The sequence below is a fragment of the Salvelinus alpinus genome, chromosome 9 (assembly GCF_045679555.1).
Source record: "Salvelinus alpinus chromosome 9, SLU_Salpinus.1, whole genome shotgun sequence".
Taxonomy (NCBI): Eukaryota; Metazoa; Chordata; class Actinopteri; order Salmoniformes; family Salmonidae; genus Salvelinus; species Salvelinus alpinus.
The window spans coordinates 46,263,363-46,281,033 of record NC_092094.1 but is presented as its reverse complement, the minus strand read 5'-3'; the positions used below and the strand labels follow the sequence as shown (position 1 = coordinate 46,281,033).

At 40.1% G+C, this 17,671-nt stretch overlaps 1 protein-coding gene across 3 annotated transcripts; it reads left to right on the top strand.

Annotated features, from left to right (window-relative positions):
* Nucleotides 1–632: 632 nt before the first annotated feature.
* LOC139530212 (troponin T, fast skeletal muscle isoforms-like) lies at nucleotides 633–15,775 on the top strand. 3 transcript variants are annotated; one of them, XM_071326412.1, is made up of 12 exons: nucleotides 633–745; nucleotides 4,451–4,615; nucleotides 8,112–8,129; nucleotides 9,027–9,045; nucleotides 10,245–10,284; nucleotides 10,402–10,518; nucleotides 10,759–10,836; nucleotides 10,959–11,072; nucleotides 11,251–11,363; nucleotides 11,629–11,719; nucleotides 12,314–12,354; nucleotides 15,468–15,775. In XM_071326412.1, exons 6-12 carry the CDS (start codon nucleotides 10,405–10,407, stop codon nucleotides 15,499–15,501), a joined length of 585 nt encoding a protein of 194 aa, XP_071182513.1. In that variant the 5' UTR covers nucleotides 633–745; nucleotides 4,451–4,615; nucleotides 8,112–8,129; nucleotides 9,027–9,045; nucleotides 10,245–10,284; nucleotides 10,402–10,404; the 3' UTR covers nucleotides 15,502–15,775. The 3 variants fall into 3 exon arrangements, with proteins under 3 accessions (XP_071182513.1, XP_071182514.1, XP_071182512.1); XM_071326413.1 differs by lacking the exon at nucleotides 8,112–8,129; XM_071326411.1 differs by lacking the exons at nucleotides 633–745; nucleotides 4,451–4,615; nucleotides 8,112–8,129 and adding an exon at nucleotides 3,777–3,879.
* The last annotated feature ends 1,896 nt before the right edge of the window (nucleotides 15,776–17,671 follow it).

Genomic DNA, 17,671 nt, shown 5'->3' with positions numbered 1-17,671 from the left:
TCATAAATAAGATTATATGGACAGGTGGGGACCTGATCCTAGATCATCACTCCTACTCTGAGACACTTTGTGGATACGGGCCCTGGTGAGAATCTAATGCACACAAATACAAGACACAGCCACAGTAATCTTCCCATTATAGAATACTTCATAAATAGGCTATAATGGGAAGATTACTATGGCTGTGTCTTGTATTTGTGTGAATTAGACCCACTGGTCAGTCCAAATACTATTTTAAAGCTGCTGATGACCCTGAAAGTTGATTCAGCAAATAATGTAAAGTACAGACTGTCCACAGATCCTGTCCTCATTTGACCGGGCCATTGACATACATTATGTTTATGTACAGAATCCATATGATCTCCCACTCCTGTGGGAAAGGAACAAGTCTACCATCTGATTGCCTCGACTGACGTTCCTCTTGGGTTAATTTTGCTTGCCTAATGTGATGGCAAATATAGCAACAGGGGCGTTGGCTGTCCCTCTCCAAACTTGACCCTCCCTCCCTACCCCACAATTTATCCATTTCCTTATTAAGTGCCGGGTGTAAGACGTCAAGACATACCCATTGGGGCCTCGCCTCCGACGCTTCCTTGTCCAATAGGGACCTTCCTTGGATCAAGTGTCAGTATAACAGAAGGACATAATCAGGGTTGTAATTCTGCAGAACCTTACAGCCAGTCTCGGCCACCAGGGAGCTCACTTCTTCTTTCCGCTATTCTGAGGTAAGAGAGAAAGAGTGAGAGTGGTTGGAAGGAAGAGAGAGTCAGTGGAATAAGAGGAGTGAGTGAGTGAGTGAGTGAGTGAGTGAGTGAGTGAGTGAGTGAGTGAGTGAGTGAGTGAGTGAGTGAGTGAGTGAGTGAGTGAGTGAGTGAGTGAGTGAGTGAGTGAGTGAGTGAGTGAGTGAGTGAGTGAGAAAGATAGATAGATAGATAAAAAGCTTCAGATCAAGTGCAACGTTAAGAGCTCAGGGCCCCCCTAGCTGTCTCCTTTCAAGAACAGCTGAATCCACACGTGCAAAACCACTGCCACTGTGTTGGAACACTCAGGCTTTAAAGCAGTCGGCTGCTCCATAGTAATGTTGAGGTCAAGGGTGAAAGGACCCACCAGGGGGATAGGGACAGATGAAGGGAACATACAGGTTTCTACATAAGCTTCTAGCTTGACTTGATCAAGATTGTGGGTGTCTCTTTTTGCAAGAATATAATTCTTGAAAGCCACTGGGCATGTAAAATGAAGTGTCAACATTTTGTGTCAAGAAATGCTGGTATAGGTGTGAAAGTCCGTTCTTGTTGTTCTGGGGGTGAGGCCTGGCTCCAACAGGCTATCGCAAGACTGGGATTTAAAAATGGCCCTCTAAGACATGTAGCTATGTTGTGGAGCTGATCCAATGGTTTAAATCAAAATGGAGGCTAAGATGAGAGAATCTTAGAGATATGCTCCATGTTACCTCAATGTTAGGGTTGAGAACAGTATTGTTAGCACTATACTGGTCTTTTGTGATATGGTAAACAGATAGCTGGACACATATCTAGTGGACAGAAATGTTTGCGTGTTTTACGTCACAGCAAAGTCAGTGATAGTTTAATAGAGAGAAAGGTGTGACATTCTGTTATTCTGGAGACCTGTGAACTATGAGAACGTGGTGGCACGTTGAACCTTCCATTCTTATAGGATAAACACATAGACACTCTACTAATGTTACAGGGCCCATTGAACAATAGCCTGATTTGTGAAATCAATCCAGAAATCTATAGCTATGATAATATGATTGTAATTTCAAGAAACAACCTTTGACTTTCAGTCTTTTACATTGTCAAACAGTTTCATGTTCTTTCATTATTCCCTATGTCCCCATTTTTGTTTTGTATCTTTAACAAGTTAATATGACATAATGGAATCATGGAAAAGTGCCTGTAATGCCTATGTGAGAGGGAGATGTCCACATAAGGAAATTAAATGGGAATTACTGATACTATTCCAAGAGAAAGAACCTGATCTGTGCTTTGGAAATCGGATCCTGGACCCATTTCTTAAAGACATTTGCAGCTGTCTGTTTAGGAATAGTTGTAATGTGTGAGTAGGTCTCTAGGGTGGCCCAGTTATAGAAGTTATGGTTTACAAATGCAAAGGTGAATGTTTTGTGAACATCCTTGTAATGCACGCTAATCAATTCAAAATGTGTAACTTTGGGGATTTATCAGATAATGATACATTGTCTGACAAGATAACAATAAGTTGCAAAACTAAAACTAAATCAGAAGCAAAATGCTAGCCATGGCTTACTAAATTGGTCTAAAAGGGACCGAATCCCTTTAAAATGTTGATAAAGAGTTAGATCGTCATGTTTCTAAAGATGCATGTATTCTAGCACCTATGTTGAGGCATGGAATTTGGACCTTAGATTTTGACCTTCACATTGACCTGTGGTCTCATGGAACATGACTCTAGCATCCAGGGAAAGAGGGAGGGAGGGGGGGAGGTAAAAAAAAAGGCCATGAATATTTGCGTGGGTGCCTTCTCATTTATCGTCTGAGAAGCAGAATTGGCAGCGTGTTGAATTTTAGTATATTTTCCTAACACTAATTAGAAAACAGCCATAAAAATGTGCGGGTTTAGAGCTTTGTAGATTCAAAAGAAATCCCTTTACAAATTCAGCAAATTTCTCTGTGCCACAATTTATTCAAAAATGTCGACAAAATGTTCCCCCATTAGGGTTGGGTTCTGGTAATGGGAGTAGACATTTTACAGTCTGGCATCGATCATAACCCCATGCTATAAATAATGCTAGTGACTTGAGTGTTGCCTCCTTGGCGTCTTAGTGAAAGTGTCTCTCTTTCTTCCCTTGTACCCTTGTACCCATTTTGCACCTCAGGTGCAAAGTCCACTGTCACCATGTCTGACACAGAGGAAGTGTAAGTATTTGCAGCATTATTTTGCATCATCATGATTACCTCATCCAGATTTCATTTTGGTGAGTTGTTTTGACTGCCTGACTAAACTTGCAATATCTTTTTCTATCCTTTTTCTATCCTTTCACAGCGAGGGTAAGTTACATTATTACTATATTATTGCCATGTATCATTATTGTATCTTTTCATTATCCTAGTCATTTTCAATTGGTAATTGTTCAATCATATGCTGAAACATTCTGTATGTTTTTTAACCAATGCCTAACTGATTTCGATCCTCAATGTAGAATAGTTAAACGCAATGGAGAAACTTGGCTTGACTCCTTAGGTTTCAAGTTGTGTTCAAAACTGCCCTCTATTGCACAACAGCATACATTGATTTTCGATACTTTAAATGTAGAGAAGGCCATGACTTAGTCATGACTTATTGATGAATGGTTTCAGGAGCCAATGTTGATAACAGGCCATGAACTAAATTGAGCATGATGCATTTAAAATGAATTAATGCATTCCTTTAAATTATTTTCTAAATGTCAGACCACATACATCCACTAGTCTGTTAGCAACAGGCCCCTGAAACTATCTAGACCTTTCACAGTTATACTGTCCTCCTAGTTTGTACATATTCTGTCTGAATAAAAATACATATCTCCTCTTTATGGAGGGAGATAAATCAATCCTATTATACTATCAGGCCTTGACATGTTTTGTCTGCTCAAAAGCCTTCTCAAGAGACCTGATTTAACAGCACTTTGTGAACTGCCATTTGATCAGCTATGGAGGACTGTACTGTGTATGCATACAATTGATCCCTACTATACCCATATTTACAGTATATAATATATATACTAAATATTATATTATATACTGATATATTGGATGCAGCCGGATTATTTTGGTAATACTATTGTTTTACTCCTTTCTTTCTCCGAAATTTTTGTTTATATCCGTGGAGGCGAGGGAGAAGGTAAAAAACAATGACGCGCAGACAATGAAAATGTTCATGTCATCTATACTAATTTGTCAGCTGTGTCGCTCTTGATCCTCATAGCATGTTGGATAATGCTAATGCTACCACTTCACCTTACTTCATCAGACTTTAACTTGAACTTACAATATGGTCATTGCAGAAAAGATTGATCTGCAGAGTTAGAAACTACAGGCTCATGTCAGACTAGATATACCAAATTAGAAGATACCTCGTCGGCAAACAAACCTTCGTAATTGGCAGAAGTGTTTGTATAGTAGAAAAGTAGCAAAGCAAGGTCAATTTCAGGTCCCTGTATGTAGGAAGCATCAACACATTGTCCAGTATTGCCTCTATAGATCTATTCATTGACCCCTGAACTCTTTCTCCTGCTTGCTATTTTCTCTGCCTCATATAGCGCCACCCGGTGGTTACGCCCATAAACTCATCTCCTCTTTTAACCTCCATATCTCTCTTCTGTTCTAAATAACTCACCCTCTTTCTCATGCTTCCATTCATTAACCTCTCCATTCACCTTCCTCTCCCTGGTTACTCACTGCATGTTGTGTAGCCATAGCAGAAGAAGTAGTTGAAGAGGTAGTTGAAGAGGTAGTAGAAGAAGAAGTGGTAGAGGAAGAGGTAGAAGTGGCCCCAGAGGCAGCCCCAGAACCAGAGGCAGAGCCTGAGCCAGAGCCCGAGCCAGAGGCAGAGCCTGAGCCAGAACCAGAGGCGGAAGGTATGTTGGCATGGGGTATTCTATCATCCTTTTAGATGCAGCAGTGCGCTCCACCTGTTACAGCCAGACAGACCTAAGACTAATATAGCTAGGGATGTGTTCCAATGTCCATAGTAGCATACCCCTTAGAATCCAATACATTGGACATATTTTAAGTGGTATGCTAGTGTCGATAATGGGATATATCCCTAGTGTACTTTCTTGTTCTACATTTACTTTAATGTAGTACCTTCCCTTCATAGCTGGCCAAGACAATGGATGCATGCACTGTATTATTAGTTGTATGTTATTAGTTATATGTTCCCATTTAGAATGTGCAAATAAATATGCCCAATTCCCTGTTCCGTTCTCGCTGCTTTTAGGCCTAGGGCAAACTGCTGCCTCATTGATACACAAAAAAATGCTGGATTAAAAAGAACCTAACAACCAGCGCTGGGTAAATATTGGACAGAACACACACTGGGTTATTTTGACCGAGCCAGTTGGGTTGCGTGAATAACCCAACATGTTGGGTTGTTGGGATTATCCAAACAAGGGTTAATTTAACCATCAGTTGGGTATTTTTAACTTTCACGCTGGGGTGACCTAGCAGCTGTGTCTTATTGTATGTAATCCTTAAATTATTTTCAGGAGGCGTGGCTTATTATGGCCGTGAATATTCAGACAGCTCTTATTGGCCACCCGTGAGAGTAAATCTCATTCCTGTTCATCATGTCAATGTTCAACCTTAACATGTGATAACTATACAACAGAACAGATTAACAGGAATTACTTTTACTCTCATGGTTGGCAAAAAAATATGTAAGCCACGCCCCTACTGAAGTACGCTTCTAAACGCTTCTGATCATACAGTGCCTTCAGAAAGTATACACACCACTCAACTTTTTCCAGATTTTGTTGTGTTACTGCCTGAATTTAAAATGGACTAAATTGAGATTTTTTGTCACTGACCTAGACACAATACCCCATAATTCAAAGTGGAATTGTGTTTTTCAAAACAATTGTAAATTAATAAAAATTGAAAAGCTGAAATGTCAATTAGTATTAAACCCCTTTGTTAGGGCAAGCCTAAATAAGTTCAGCAGTAACAATTTGCTTAACAAGTCGCATAATATGGACTCACTCTGTGTGCAATAATAGTGTTTAACATTATTTTTGAGTGACTACCTCATCTCTGTACCCCACACATACAATTATCTATAAGGTCCCTCAGTCAAGCAGTGGTTTTCAAACACAGATTCAACTACAAAGACCTAGGTTTTCCAATGGCTCGCAAAGAAGGGCACCTATTGGTAAATGGGTAAAAAAAATTAAAAGCAGACATTGGATATCCTTTTGAGCATGGTTAAGTTGTTAATTATACTTTGGAGGGTGTATCAATACACTACAAAGATACAGACGTCCTTGCTATTTCAGTTGCCGGAGAGGAAGGAAACCTTTCAGGGATTTCACCATGAGGTCCATGATGACTTTAAAATAGTTACAGAGTTTAATGGCTGTGATAGGAGAAAACTGAGGATGGATCAACAACATTGTAGTTACTCCACAATACCAACCTAATTGAAAAAGTGAAAAGAAGGAAGCCAGTACAGAATAAATGTTTTCCAAAACAGGCATACTGTTTGCACTAAATTAATACTGCAAAATATGTAGCAACGCAATTAACTTTTTGCCCTGAATGCAAAGTTTTTTGTTTGGGACAAATTCAATACACCCATTACTGAGTACCACTATCCATATTTTCATGCATAGTTGTAGCTGCATTTATGTTATGGGTATGCTTATAATCGTTAAGGAATGGGGAGTTTTTCAGGATAAAAAGAAACGGAATGGAGCTAAGCACAGGCAAAATCCTAGAGGAAAACCTGGTTCAGTCTGCTTTCCACCAGACACTGGAAGATTAATTCAGCAGGACAATAAACTAAAACACAAGGTCAAATCTACAATGGAGTTGTTTTTCCAAGAAGACAGTGAATTCATTTTGAATTCAGGCTGTAACACAACAAAATGTGGAGTAAGTCACAGGGTTTGAATACTTTCTGAAGGCATTGTATCTCAATAAACCAGCACCAATAACCCAGAATCAACAATCCAATCTGGCTCTTTTTAAAGAAAACAGCCAAACTGCCTGCAACCAAGCAGTTGGGTCAACCAAACAACCCAGCATTTTTTTTAGTATACAGCAATACAATTGTTGTCTATATGTATATACGCATTAGACTTCCAACTCTAAGCTATGATCACTAATGTAAGTCAACATCAGTGTATCAAAATATAGTAGATATCCTGCACTGTTTATTCTCGTTACTCTAAAAGGAGCAAAAATACCCCTGTGCTTCTACTATGAGCCTGAAAAGGCATAATCCTGATTATACTGTACATGCACTCTGAACATTTGTTTGTTGTGACAGTCCCTTCTTAAAGTTAGAATCCTTAGTTGCTACATTTTTTGGAGGTATAAATTAATGATATACACTGAGTGTACAAAACATTAAGAACACCTGCTCTTTCCATTACAGACTGACCAGGTAAATACAGGTGAAAGCTATGATCCCTTATTAATGTCACTTGTTAAATCCACTTCAATTTGTGTAGATAAAAGGGAGGAGACAGGTTAAAGAAGGATTTCTAAGCCTTGAGACAATTGAGACATGGATTGTGTATGTGTGCCATTCAGAGGGTGAATGGGCGAGAGAAAATATTGAAGTGCCTTTGAAAGGGGTACGGTAGTAGGTGCCAGCAAGGCTGCTGGGTTTTTCACTCTCAACACTTTCCCGTGTATATCAAGAATGGTCCACCACCCAAAGGACATCCAGCCAACTTGACACAACTGTGGGAAGCATTGGAATCAACATGGGCCAGCATCCATATGGAATGCTTTTGACACCTTGTCAAAGGTGTTCCTTATTTTTGGTATACTCAGTGTATACCCATTGATTCTTGAAGAATATAACTTATGCTTGAGCTTAGTTCAACTGTTGTACCTCATCAGAACCCAAAATATAAGCTTTTACTCCAATGTTTGTAAACAATGTAAATGTAAAGAGACTGTATAGCTTCCAAACATGGTTAAAACTGTAATTTTTATATCATGGATGGTCAGTCGTTGAATCAATAGCACTGTCTATGAATCTGAGAGTGGTTACATTTCTCCAGTCCCATCCCTCAGCTTTTACCCAAACAGAGGCTGGGTGCCACTCTCTTTTTGTTTCAACTAAGGATTCTAGTTTTAACTGAACGATACTTTGAGGCGCTTTTGTGTGAGACACGTTCACAAATTCATTATTGTACTTCCACAAACTGCTGAAGTGTTGCGCTAAAGTAAATCATAGTGCTTAGCCCGACAAAGTGTCATTTCCAGTTGAAATATTAAAATGAGATGACGCAAATGCTGAAGCTTAGGTAGAGTATGCAGCCTATGGCTTATTAGTCAACCCTTGTTGCCATTGCTAACGCTGTTCATTTTGCTTTTATTTTCATTGCTTGCTGCATGCAGAGGTCGTTGAAGAGGAAGGTATGTTGATTAAAGATTAATTATCTGTGTCACTCTGGTTGGTATATAGGAATGCGTATGTATATATTGTCCATGTCCCAGGTCTGAGGTCTCGCTGTATTGGGGGAATGTCTGCTCTGTCATACCTGTTTGTCAGATCTAGAATTACCGTGAAATTGGCTGACTGGTAGGACAAAGAAAAACTACACATCAGTTAATCAAATCCATTTTTAAATGGTGTATTTTGGGAAAGAAATAAGAAAAAGGATGGAAGAATATGAAATGCTAACATTTGCTTAACCGCGCAGTGACCCCACTGTTCACCCCTCCCTGCTGTGCCTACTCATTATTAGCACGGCATGTACCAAACACATAACAAGAGAAAGAACATGCTCTTCTAACAATGAAATCTCTGTTGTCTTGCTTGTGAAAAATGGTGTGCGGGTCAAACGATAAACATTACACAGTTATAACATTTCTCTTTTAAAGTTAAACCCTTTGCTTGTCTTTCAGCAGGAATATTTGTTATTATACTATTTTCCTGTAATATAAGTAGACTTGAACACTAGAATGAAATCAAGCACACGTAACACATGTTCACATTCTTCAATTGTGTGTGCAAAGCTGTTTATGTAAAGTCAATAGCTGAGATTTTGATTTTTCTTTTGGTGGTTATTTCTCTGCTGATTTTCATAGCACTAACAAACATCCACCACCTCAAATTGAAAGCCAGGCATTTCTGCAGTATCTACCGCAGATCCATTTTTTTCCTCCATTTAATGTAGAAACAATCAAATATTCATTCAAGTAATGCCTGAATCTTTTTTGCCTGATAATTACTCATTTGCTTTATGCTGATTTGTACATATCTAACCCAATAACATGTACTTGTCCTCCTCTTCATTTCTTAATAAACAGCCCAAAAGCCACAGTTCAAGTAAGTCATCATTTCATGTAACCCCTCATTTGTTTGTACACATTTCTAGATGTGTAGGATTACTACATAGAAATGACTGCCTTCATATTTCCATTTCCATTTCAATCTCTCATAAAACAAATACTACATTCTTAACTGTGGTAGTCAAAGCCTCCAGCTGTCTTATTCTATATAGGCCTAACGCACCAAATATGAATGTTTCTTTCTTTTTTTAGATATCAAATCAAATCAAATGTATTTATATATCCCTTCTTACATCCGCTGATATCTCAAAGTGCTGTACAGAAACCCTGCCTAAAACCCCAAACAGCAAGCAATGCAGGTGTAGAAGCACGATGGCTAGGAAAAACTCCCTAGAAAGGCCAAAACCTAGGAAGAAACCTAGAGAGGAACCAGGCTATGAGGGGTGGCCAGTCCTCTTCTGGCCGTGCCGGGTGGAGATTATAACAGAACATGGCCAAGATGTTCAAATGTTCATAAATGACCAGCATGGTCAAATAATAATAATCACAGGAGTTGTCGAGAGGGCAGCAAGTCAGCACCTCAGGAGTAAATGTCAGTTGGCTTTTCATAGCCGATCATTAAGAGTATCTCTACCGCTCCTGCTGTCTCTAGAGAGTTGAAAACAGCAGGTCTGGGACAGGTAGCACGTCCGGTGAACAGGTCAGGGTTCCATAGCCGCAGGCAGAACCGTTGAAACTGGAGCAGCAGCACGGCCAGGTGGACTGGGGACAGCAAGGAGTCATCATGCCAGGTAGTCCTGAGGCATGGTCCTAGGGCTCAGGTCCTCCGAGAGAGAGAAAGAAAGAGAGAAAGAGAGAATTAGAGAGAGCATACTTAAATTCACACAGGACACCGGATAAGACAGGAGAAGTACTCCAGATATAACAAACTGACCCTAGCCCCCCGACACATATATATATTTTTGTTATTATTGCATTGTCCTTATTTCAGGTCAACATCACATCAATATTTCATTACAAACAAGATGACATAAAACATAACAAAAGCAACAGAAAACAAAACAGTGACAGTAAAAAATAAAAAATAAAAATATTTGAAATTTTCTGCTGTCTTACAGTGTTGCATTACCCCTAACATTATACATTTTTTATTACGTGCGTAAAAATTAAATGTTATTTATTTATATTATTTTACTACCCATAGATTCACTGTATTTTTATATTGACACTTCTCAGGGTACCAAAGATTCCTGATGGCGATAAAGTGGACTTTGACGTAAGTAGCCCTCCATACATCATGACCATCTGGAGACAGCTGGCTGGATAATACCAGGGCTAATGTCAGAGTTGACGACATGTACTTAACACATGGCTCTACTTCCTAACCTTACAGGACATGCAGAAAAAACGTCAGAACAAGGATCTTGTTGAGCTGCAGGGCCTGATCGATGCTCACTTTGAGCACAGAAAGAAGGAGGAGGAAGAGCTCATCGCCCTCAAAGAAAGAATTGTGAGTAAGAATGAGTAAATGACATCACTCTGCATACACATGGGTCAAATTTGAAAATTAATACAAGGTCGTAAATAAAATCAAGGTTTTCTTATTGGACAAGTTCAGGTAGTTCACTCCTGCTTGCTAACATTTAGTTCCTGGGGAATACAACCATGACAAAATGATAAGACACTGCAGTGCCCACTGGTGACCAAAGGTAATACAACCAACCATGTGTATCTGTGTGTCCGTCTGCAGGAGAAGCGTAGGGCTGAGAGGGCCGAGCAGAACAGGATCCGTAGCGAGAAGGAGAAGGAGCGCGCGGCGAGACGTGAGGTTTGTGTCCTCCGCCGGGGACCACTATCGACCCCTCCGAGTTTTCTTCAACTATCAGCGTTCTGTCAACATGTGACCTACAACTACAACGCACTGACTTTGTGCTGTGATCTCTCATACAGGAGGAGAGGCTGAAGAGGGAGGAGGCAGATACCAAGAAGAAGGCTGATGAGGACGCAAAGAAGAAGTCTGCCCTGTCCAGCATGGGCTCCAACTACAGCAGCCATCTGCAGAAGGTGACCTAGCGACCAGCCAGTCTTCACAGAACCATATGTTATGAATAGAACAAATATCACGTACTTGTATATAACATGTAATTCAGAAAAAAAACATGAAAAAAAACAATGAGTTATGTGTGTACGTGTGTGATCGATGGACTTGCCCCTTGTAACCACTGCCATTCATTTGTAACAGGCTGACTCAAAGAGAGGTGGGAAGAAGGAAACTGAGAGAGAGAAGAAGAAGAAGATCCTGGCAGGCAGACGCAAGGCCCTGAACATCGACCATCTGAATGAAGAGAAACTGAAGTAAGAAACAGTTCAAGTAACCGACTTGGGCTTTTTGTACAGTACGGTGTGCGTAGTGTTTTGTTTTGGCAAGGAGAATCAGGCCTACAACGGGAAAAGTCAGGTACAAGTACAATAGCTTTTGCAACTGTCTCGGTATCTGAAATGAATGCACTTTAAGAACAACCTTCAGCCAATCACAATCAAGTATTCAACCTCAGGTGTAAATATGGAATCTCCACAGAGAGTTTGAACTCACAGAGTCTTCTTGCTTGCTCTGCTCTAGGGAGAAGGCAAAGGAGCTGCATGAATGGATGCAGACACTGGAGTCTGAGAAGTTTGACCACATCGAGAGGCTGAAGAGGCAGAAGTATGAGGTATGTATCCGATGACCTGGTTAAAGAAAAGAGAAATATACTGTAAGTTATCCCAGTGATGCATACATACATACATACATACATACATACATACATACATACATACATACATACATACATACATACATACATACATACATACATACATACATACATACATACATACAGCAATATGCACATCTGAAAGAATTGTGGGGCGCCTTGTGATATATTTTAAAGACACATTACATTCAAGTAAATGACTTAATCTTTTCATTTCACTCGCTCTAAACAAGAGCTAAGCTGATAATATGACTGGCTCCGTTCTTAGAGCATATACCTTTGGACACGACCGCATTCCCCTGTGGCAGTACGGACGGTACTGTTATTAACCGTCACCTGATAAAACGTCTAGCTCAGTCACCACATTATCAGTTTTTCCTTAGGTTGTTACAGACATGGGTCATGTAAGACACCCTGTAAGATATTGTATCTTTAGATACCCTGGAAAATTCAAAGTCTTACCTGAGTAAAATCAAGTCTCACCATCTGCTTGGTGGCCTCAGTCACGGCCTCTCAGATATGAACGCAACTCTGCTTTGATATCTCCTCCAGGTCACAACCCTGCGTAAGAGAGTGGAGGAGCTGAGTAAATTGTAAGTATAGCTGGACAGTTGTCACAGCTCAGGGGGCTCTGCAGCGCCACTGCGGTGCATGGTCTGAAACTTAATGAGAAAGTTGCATGTGAAACTTAACACAGTGGCGACTGAAACAGAGCAAAAGGCTCAATGATCGATCGAGGAGACACCATGGAAGACATCAAATTGGAGTGTTCAGGTTGAACACTCCATGTTACAGACAGGTTATGACACATGGCATACTGTACCATGTCATTCTGAGACATGCTACAGAGGTATTAGAGTGTGTCTATGTGCGAGCACTTTAGACTGAGACCCCATCATAGACCCATAGAGAACTGCTGAGCTAAAAGCCAGTCACTAGTCAAGTCTTAAGAAATGGTGTGATTCACAGGTAAGTGATTCTGTCTGGATTTCATTCCCACTGAAAGAAGTGACAAAAACTCAGTAGTGGTAGTGTCTGGCTAATCATGTCTAGCATGTCCTCCTCCCTTAAACTCTCTATTCTTGGCAATTTGGGGAGTTAATACTGACACATACACACAGACAACTAGTCTAACTATTCACATGCTCTCAGTGTCCTATTTTTTTTATCAATAAAAACCTATTCATTTTTTATTCTCCCTCTTTGATTAGGCTAAGTGCAGAAACCCAAGACAATATCAATCTTCTCATACAGCAGCAGTCTGCAAGGGTCTAGTTTAGGGTGTCCCGTCCTCAGTAAGAGTGTCTGGTAGGCTAGGTGTGTGTCCGGTCTTCCCTATACTGCCATATACAGCAGGCAACCCCTGGCCACAGGACATTCAGTCCACAGAAAGGAGAGCATTGGGGCTCCTCAGTCCCAAGGTAAAGCCTCAGTCAATCAGTCAGTCAGTCAGTCTCCTGTAAAATGTGCTGTTAAATGTGTCATTTCCAGGTTATCACTCCCAGGAACCGCAATGACATGTTACAGAAACAGTAAGTAATGTAGCTTCCACCCCTATATCATTCTGCCAAAACTGTTTTTAGGACAGTTCATGTAAGTTCATGGCTGAAAACATTACAGTTTAGAATCCACCAATGAGATGAAATGCTATTGAGTTTATCTCTCCCTTCACTATCTGACAGAAGAAACCAGTTTGCTATAGAACAAGATTGACATTCATGTTACTGTATTGGCAAACATAGCCAGCCATTCATTCTGAATTTGCTATGACATGACTTATTTAATACTCTTGGCCCTTTGGACATAAACACAAGCACTACTCTTATACCTTTGGCAAAACACATATACAGTAGACACTGACAATCCAAATCGCAAAGGATATAGACAACCAGGTTCAAGATGACAGACTTATTGGATGTCAACAAAGAAAGCCAAGTTCTTGTGCATCACGTTCCTGAGCTGTAATGTAAGTAATGTAAGTCTCAAACCTTATTTTTTGGAATATACAGAGCATTTGAAATCTATTCAGACCCCTTGACTTTTTCAAAACGTTGGTACGTTACAGCCTTATTCTAAAATTGATGAAATCGTTTTTTTCCCTCATCAATTCTCACACAATATCCCATAATGACAAAGAAGAAACATGTTTTTTATTGAGAATAAACTCTGAAATATCGCATTTACAAAAGTATTCAGACCCTTTTTACTCAGTACTTTGTTGAAGCACCTTTGGCAGCGATTACACCCTCGAGTCTTCTTGGGTATGACGCTACAAGCTTGGCACACCTGTATTTTGGGAGTTTCTCCCATTCTTCTATGCAGATCGTCTCAAGCTCTGTCAGGTTGGATGAGGAGCGTCGCTGCACAGCTACTTTCAGGTCTCTCCAGAGATGTTCGATCGGGTTCAAGTCCGGGCTCTGGCTGGGCCACTCAAGGACATTCAGAGACTTGTCCCGAAGCCACTCCTGCATTGTCTGGGCTGTGTGCTTAGGGTCATTGTCCTGTTGGAAGGTGAACCTTCGCCCCAGTCTGAGGTCCTGAGCGCTCTAGAGCAGATTTTCATCAAGGATCTCTCTGTACTTTGCTCCGTTCATCTTTCCCTCGATCCTGACTAGTCTCCCAGTCCCTGCCGCTGAAAAACATCCCCACAGCATGATGCTGCCACCACAATGCCTCACCGTAGGGATGGTGCCAGGTTTTCTCCAGACGTGATGCTTGCCATTCAGGCCAAAGACTTAAATCTTGGTTTCATCAGAACAGAGAATCTTGTTTCTCATGATCTGAGAGTCTTTAGATGCCTTTTGGCAAACTCCAAGCAGGCTGTCATGTGCCTTTTACTGAGGAGTGGCTCCCGTCTGGCCACTCTACCATAAAAACGGATGGCACTGTGATAGAGAAAACATTTATTTAATCAATTTTGGAATAAGGCTGTAACGTAACAAAATGTGGAAATAGTCAAGGGATCTGAATACTTCCCGAATGTACTGTATAAGGCTCTGGTTCTCTTTGGTCCATGTGTTCTACGTTGTGGGTATTGTCACATTGTCAAATGATTCAAAAGCAAAGAAAATATATGAAAGCATCAAATCTGATCCTGAGGTAACTTTAAATTTCTTCATTGTGAAGTCAATGAAATGGCTGTCCAATTACTAAATAGTGTGCTTTCAACGTTGAGCTTTGGACTGCTGTTTCTTTGCTCTCTCAGTGTTGCATTCTAATTTCTCGAAGCTATCATGTGTTTTACTGCCACCAAGGACTGGCTGTTAGCCTGATAGCCATAGGATGTGAAAAGAGATAATTTCCTCCATAAAGACAGAAAATACTCCATGAATCCTCACGTGCACAGTGGTATAGAACACCCGGGTCAGTGAGAGAATCATGTAATATTTCCTTTGCTTTCAATCATTCCATCATCACCTCCAGTCCATGGTAAGTGCTGCATGGTGTGTGAAAAGGATAAGCATGACAACTCCATGATTTGTTTTGAGTGGTCTGTTGTGATTGATGATTGTTAGTTAGACCAATGTTATAATATTAACATTAGAACAGCATAACTCACACATTTGCATCCATATCTAAAGTAATTTGGACGTCAATTCAGTAACTTAAAGTCAATGTAAGTCTTTATTTATAGATTAAAATGTGCATTAATTGTCTCTTCATGGGATGTCTCACTCTGTTTCTCTGTCTTTCTGACGTTTTATAGCTCCAAGAAGGGTAAAACGGTCCGCAGAAAGTAAACGATACTGTTCTGCTGCTTGGAGCCCAGACTGCCACCGTACTACCGGACACAAGCATAATGCAGCAACAACAACACACACTTACGCTAAGATCATGGCTCAGACACGACTAACACTATGTCTTAATGTTTGCATATTCACACAAGATGTGCTACGGTCTACAGACGTAGAACGGAGTCATTAGCTGCTGTTGTAGGAATTATCCCTCACGCTTTCTCTCCCTGGACTGTTTGGTTCTCAGTATTTTTGTAAATAAAGTGACTCTTCAACCTTGTCTGTAGATCTGTTATTAACCAAACCCTCAAAAAATACATATATTTTTTGCTGTGTAATTTCAAAAGCAATTTGTTCATATTAATAAATATATCCACTTTAATAAGAGGCATAATGTTGTTGTGTTTGCAAAAATAGACCAAGATTAGCTTGTGGAATGATTTATGCCTATGTTAGAGCAGAATAAATATTGCATTATAATTAAGGTTTCTTCAACATACCATTCCATCACAAACACTGAATATCAGAGTCATCCAAATGAGGTGTTCTGTCCTATTTTGAGGAAAAATGTAAGCATTTGAATTGCCATCACAATTAGATTGAGTTAGACTGTAAACCTAGAGTGAAATGTTCTGGTGTGTAACAGATAGTAACGTAAGTGGTTCACTACAGTAGCGTAGCACAGCCGTTCCAAACCTTTTCTGTTGCGGGGGACAACCAAATCACTATCAAAATCTCAAGGACCACAATTTGTGTCACGCCTGCTCCCGCTCTCCGCTCTCTGCCCAGCTTCACGCACTCCTGCCACCATCATTACGCACACCTGCTTCCCTCGTCACGCTCATCAGCGATTCATTGCACTCACCGGGACTCAATCACTTGTGTTATTTCCTCCCCTATATCTGTCTGTTCCCCATCTCTGTTCCCCGCTTCAGCTTTAATTGTCGTATGTCTTTGTATCACCCGGTTCTGACGCTGTTCCTGTCCTGTTCCATGTCTGTGCTAAATTAAATGTTCAACTCTCCGTACCTGCTTCTCATCATCAGCGTCGGTTCTTACAATTTGTAGAATGGCATGATATTTTTAAGGCACATACAGTCTTTGTAGTTTTATTTTTTAAAGATGTCTAATAAATCACTGTCTGTTTATTTAATTAAAATAACTTCAACATATATTTTTTATCATTTGTTTCCCTGAGCCTCCTTTCACCCTTGAAATGTTCCGTCTGATCATGTGGGCGTTAGGAAACACATTTGAAGATATTGATGTAATAAACAGCCCTGATTAGCTGATAGGATGGTCTAGAGCACACACCCTTACCCAGATGAACAGTCATTGGTCTATTGTAATCCAATCACATTGTGACGTCATGATGTGGGCCAAAACTTCCATCCGACCTGAACAGGCTGAAATGCCAGCATAAGTTTTTCAAACAGCTGTTATGGCCTAAACTCACCAAAGGCGAGTGTGTGAGGCGTTTGTGATATATTTTAGAATGCATTGTTTTGAATTATAATGACCCAACTGAAGCCAGGGGTGGGCGGGTTGTCCGCTTTAACGCCTGGCTCAATTAGAATGTCTCTATTTTTGCGTTTTATTGCTTGCGCTGTAGTCACACAAAACAATAAAAATGTTTTCATTGTTCACTTTTTTCTAGCTCATTTGCATGCTAAATTAGACCAATTCATCCACTTATGGAAACACAACATCACTAAAAGCAAAGATGATTGGAGAGATGGACTATCCTGCTAGCATACAGTCACTACTTTGCCTGATCCATCCTTTACACCAGCCTCGCTCTGCTTTCTCCGCACGCCTGCTTCTGGTGAAAAGGACATTATCATAATTTTCTGTTATGTGTTATTTCAATTTCAATCTAATTTCGTTATTTTTTATCTCATAGTGTGGAAATATCTTCTTTTTTTTACTGCACTGCGCTTTTACACATAAAATATCTTGGCAGTCAAATTGAGTTAATTTCAGCCGTGAGTGTAACAAATTAAAGGAGTATTATTATTATTATAAACAAATTGCCTTGTGGAAAGTCATGTAAAATCGCTTACGATACCATTAGACCTAATACTTCCAACTGTTATTATTTTTGTGAGAAACATTTTTTAAATAAATCTTGGTAACAATTTATTTGGATAGTCAATCTGTAGATGCTCTATCAGTA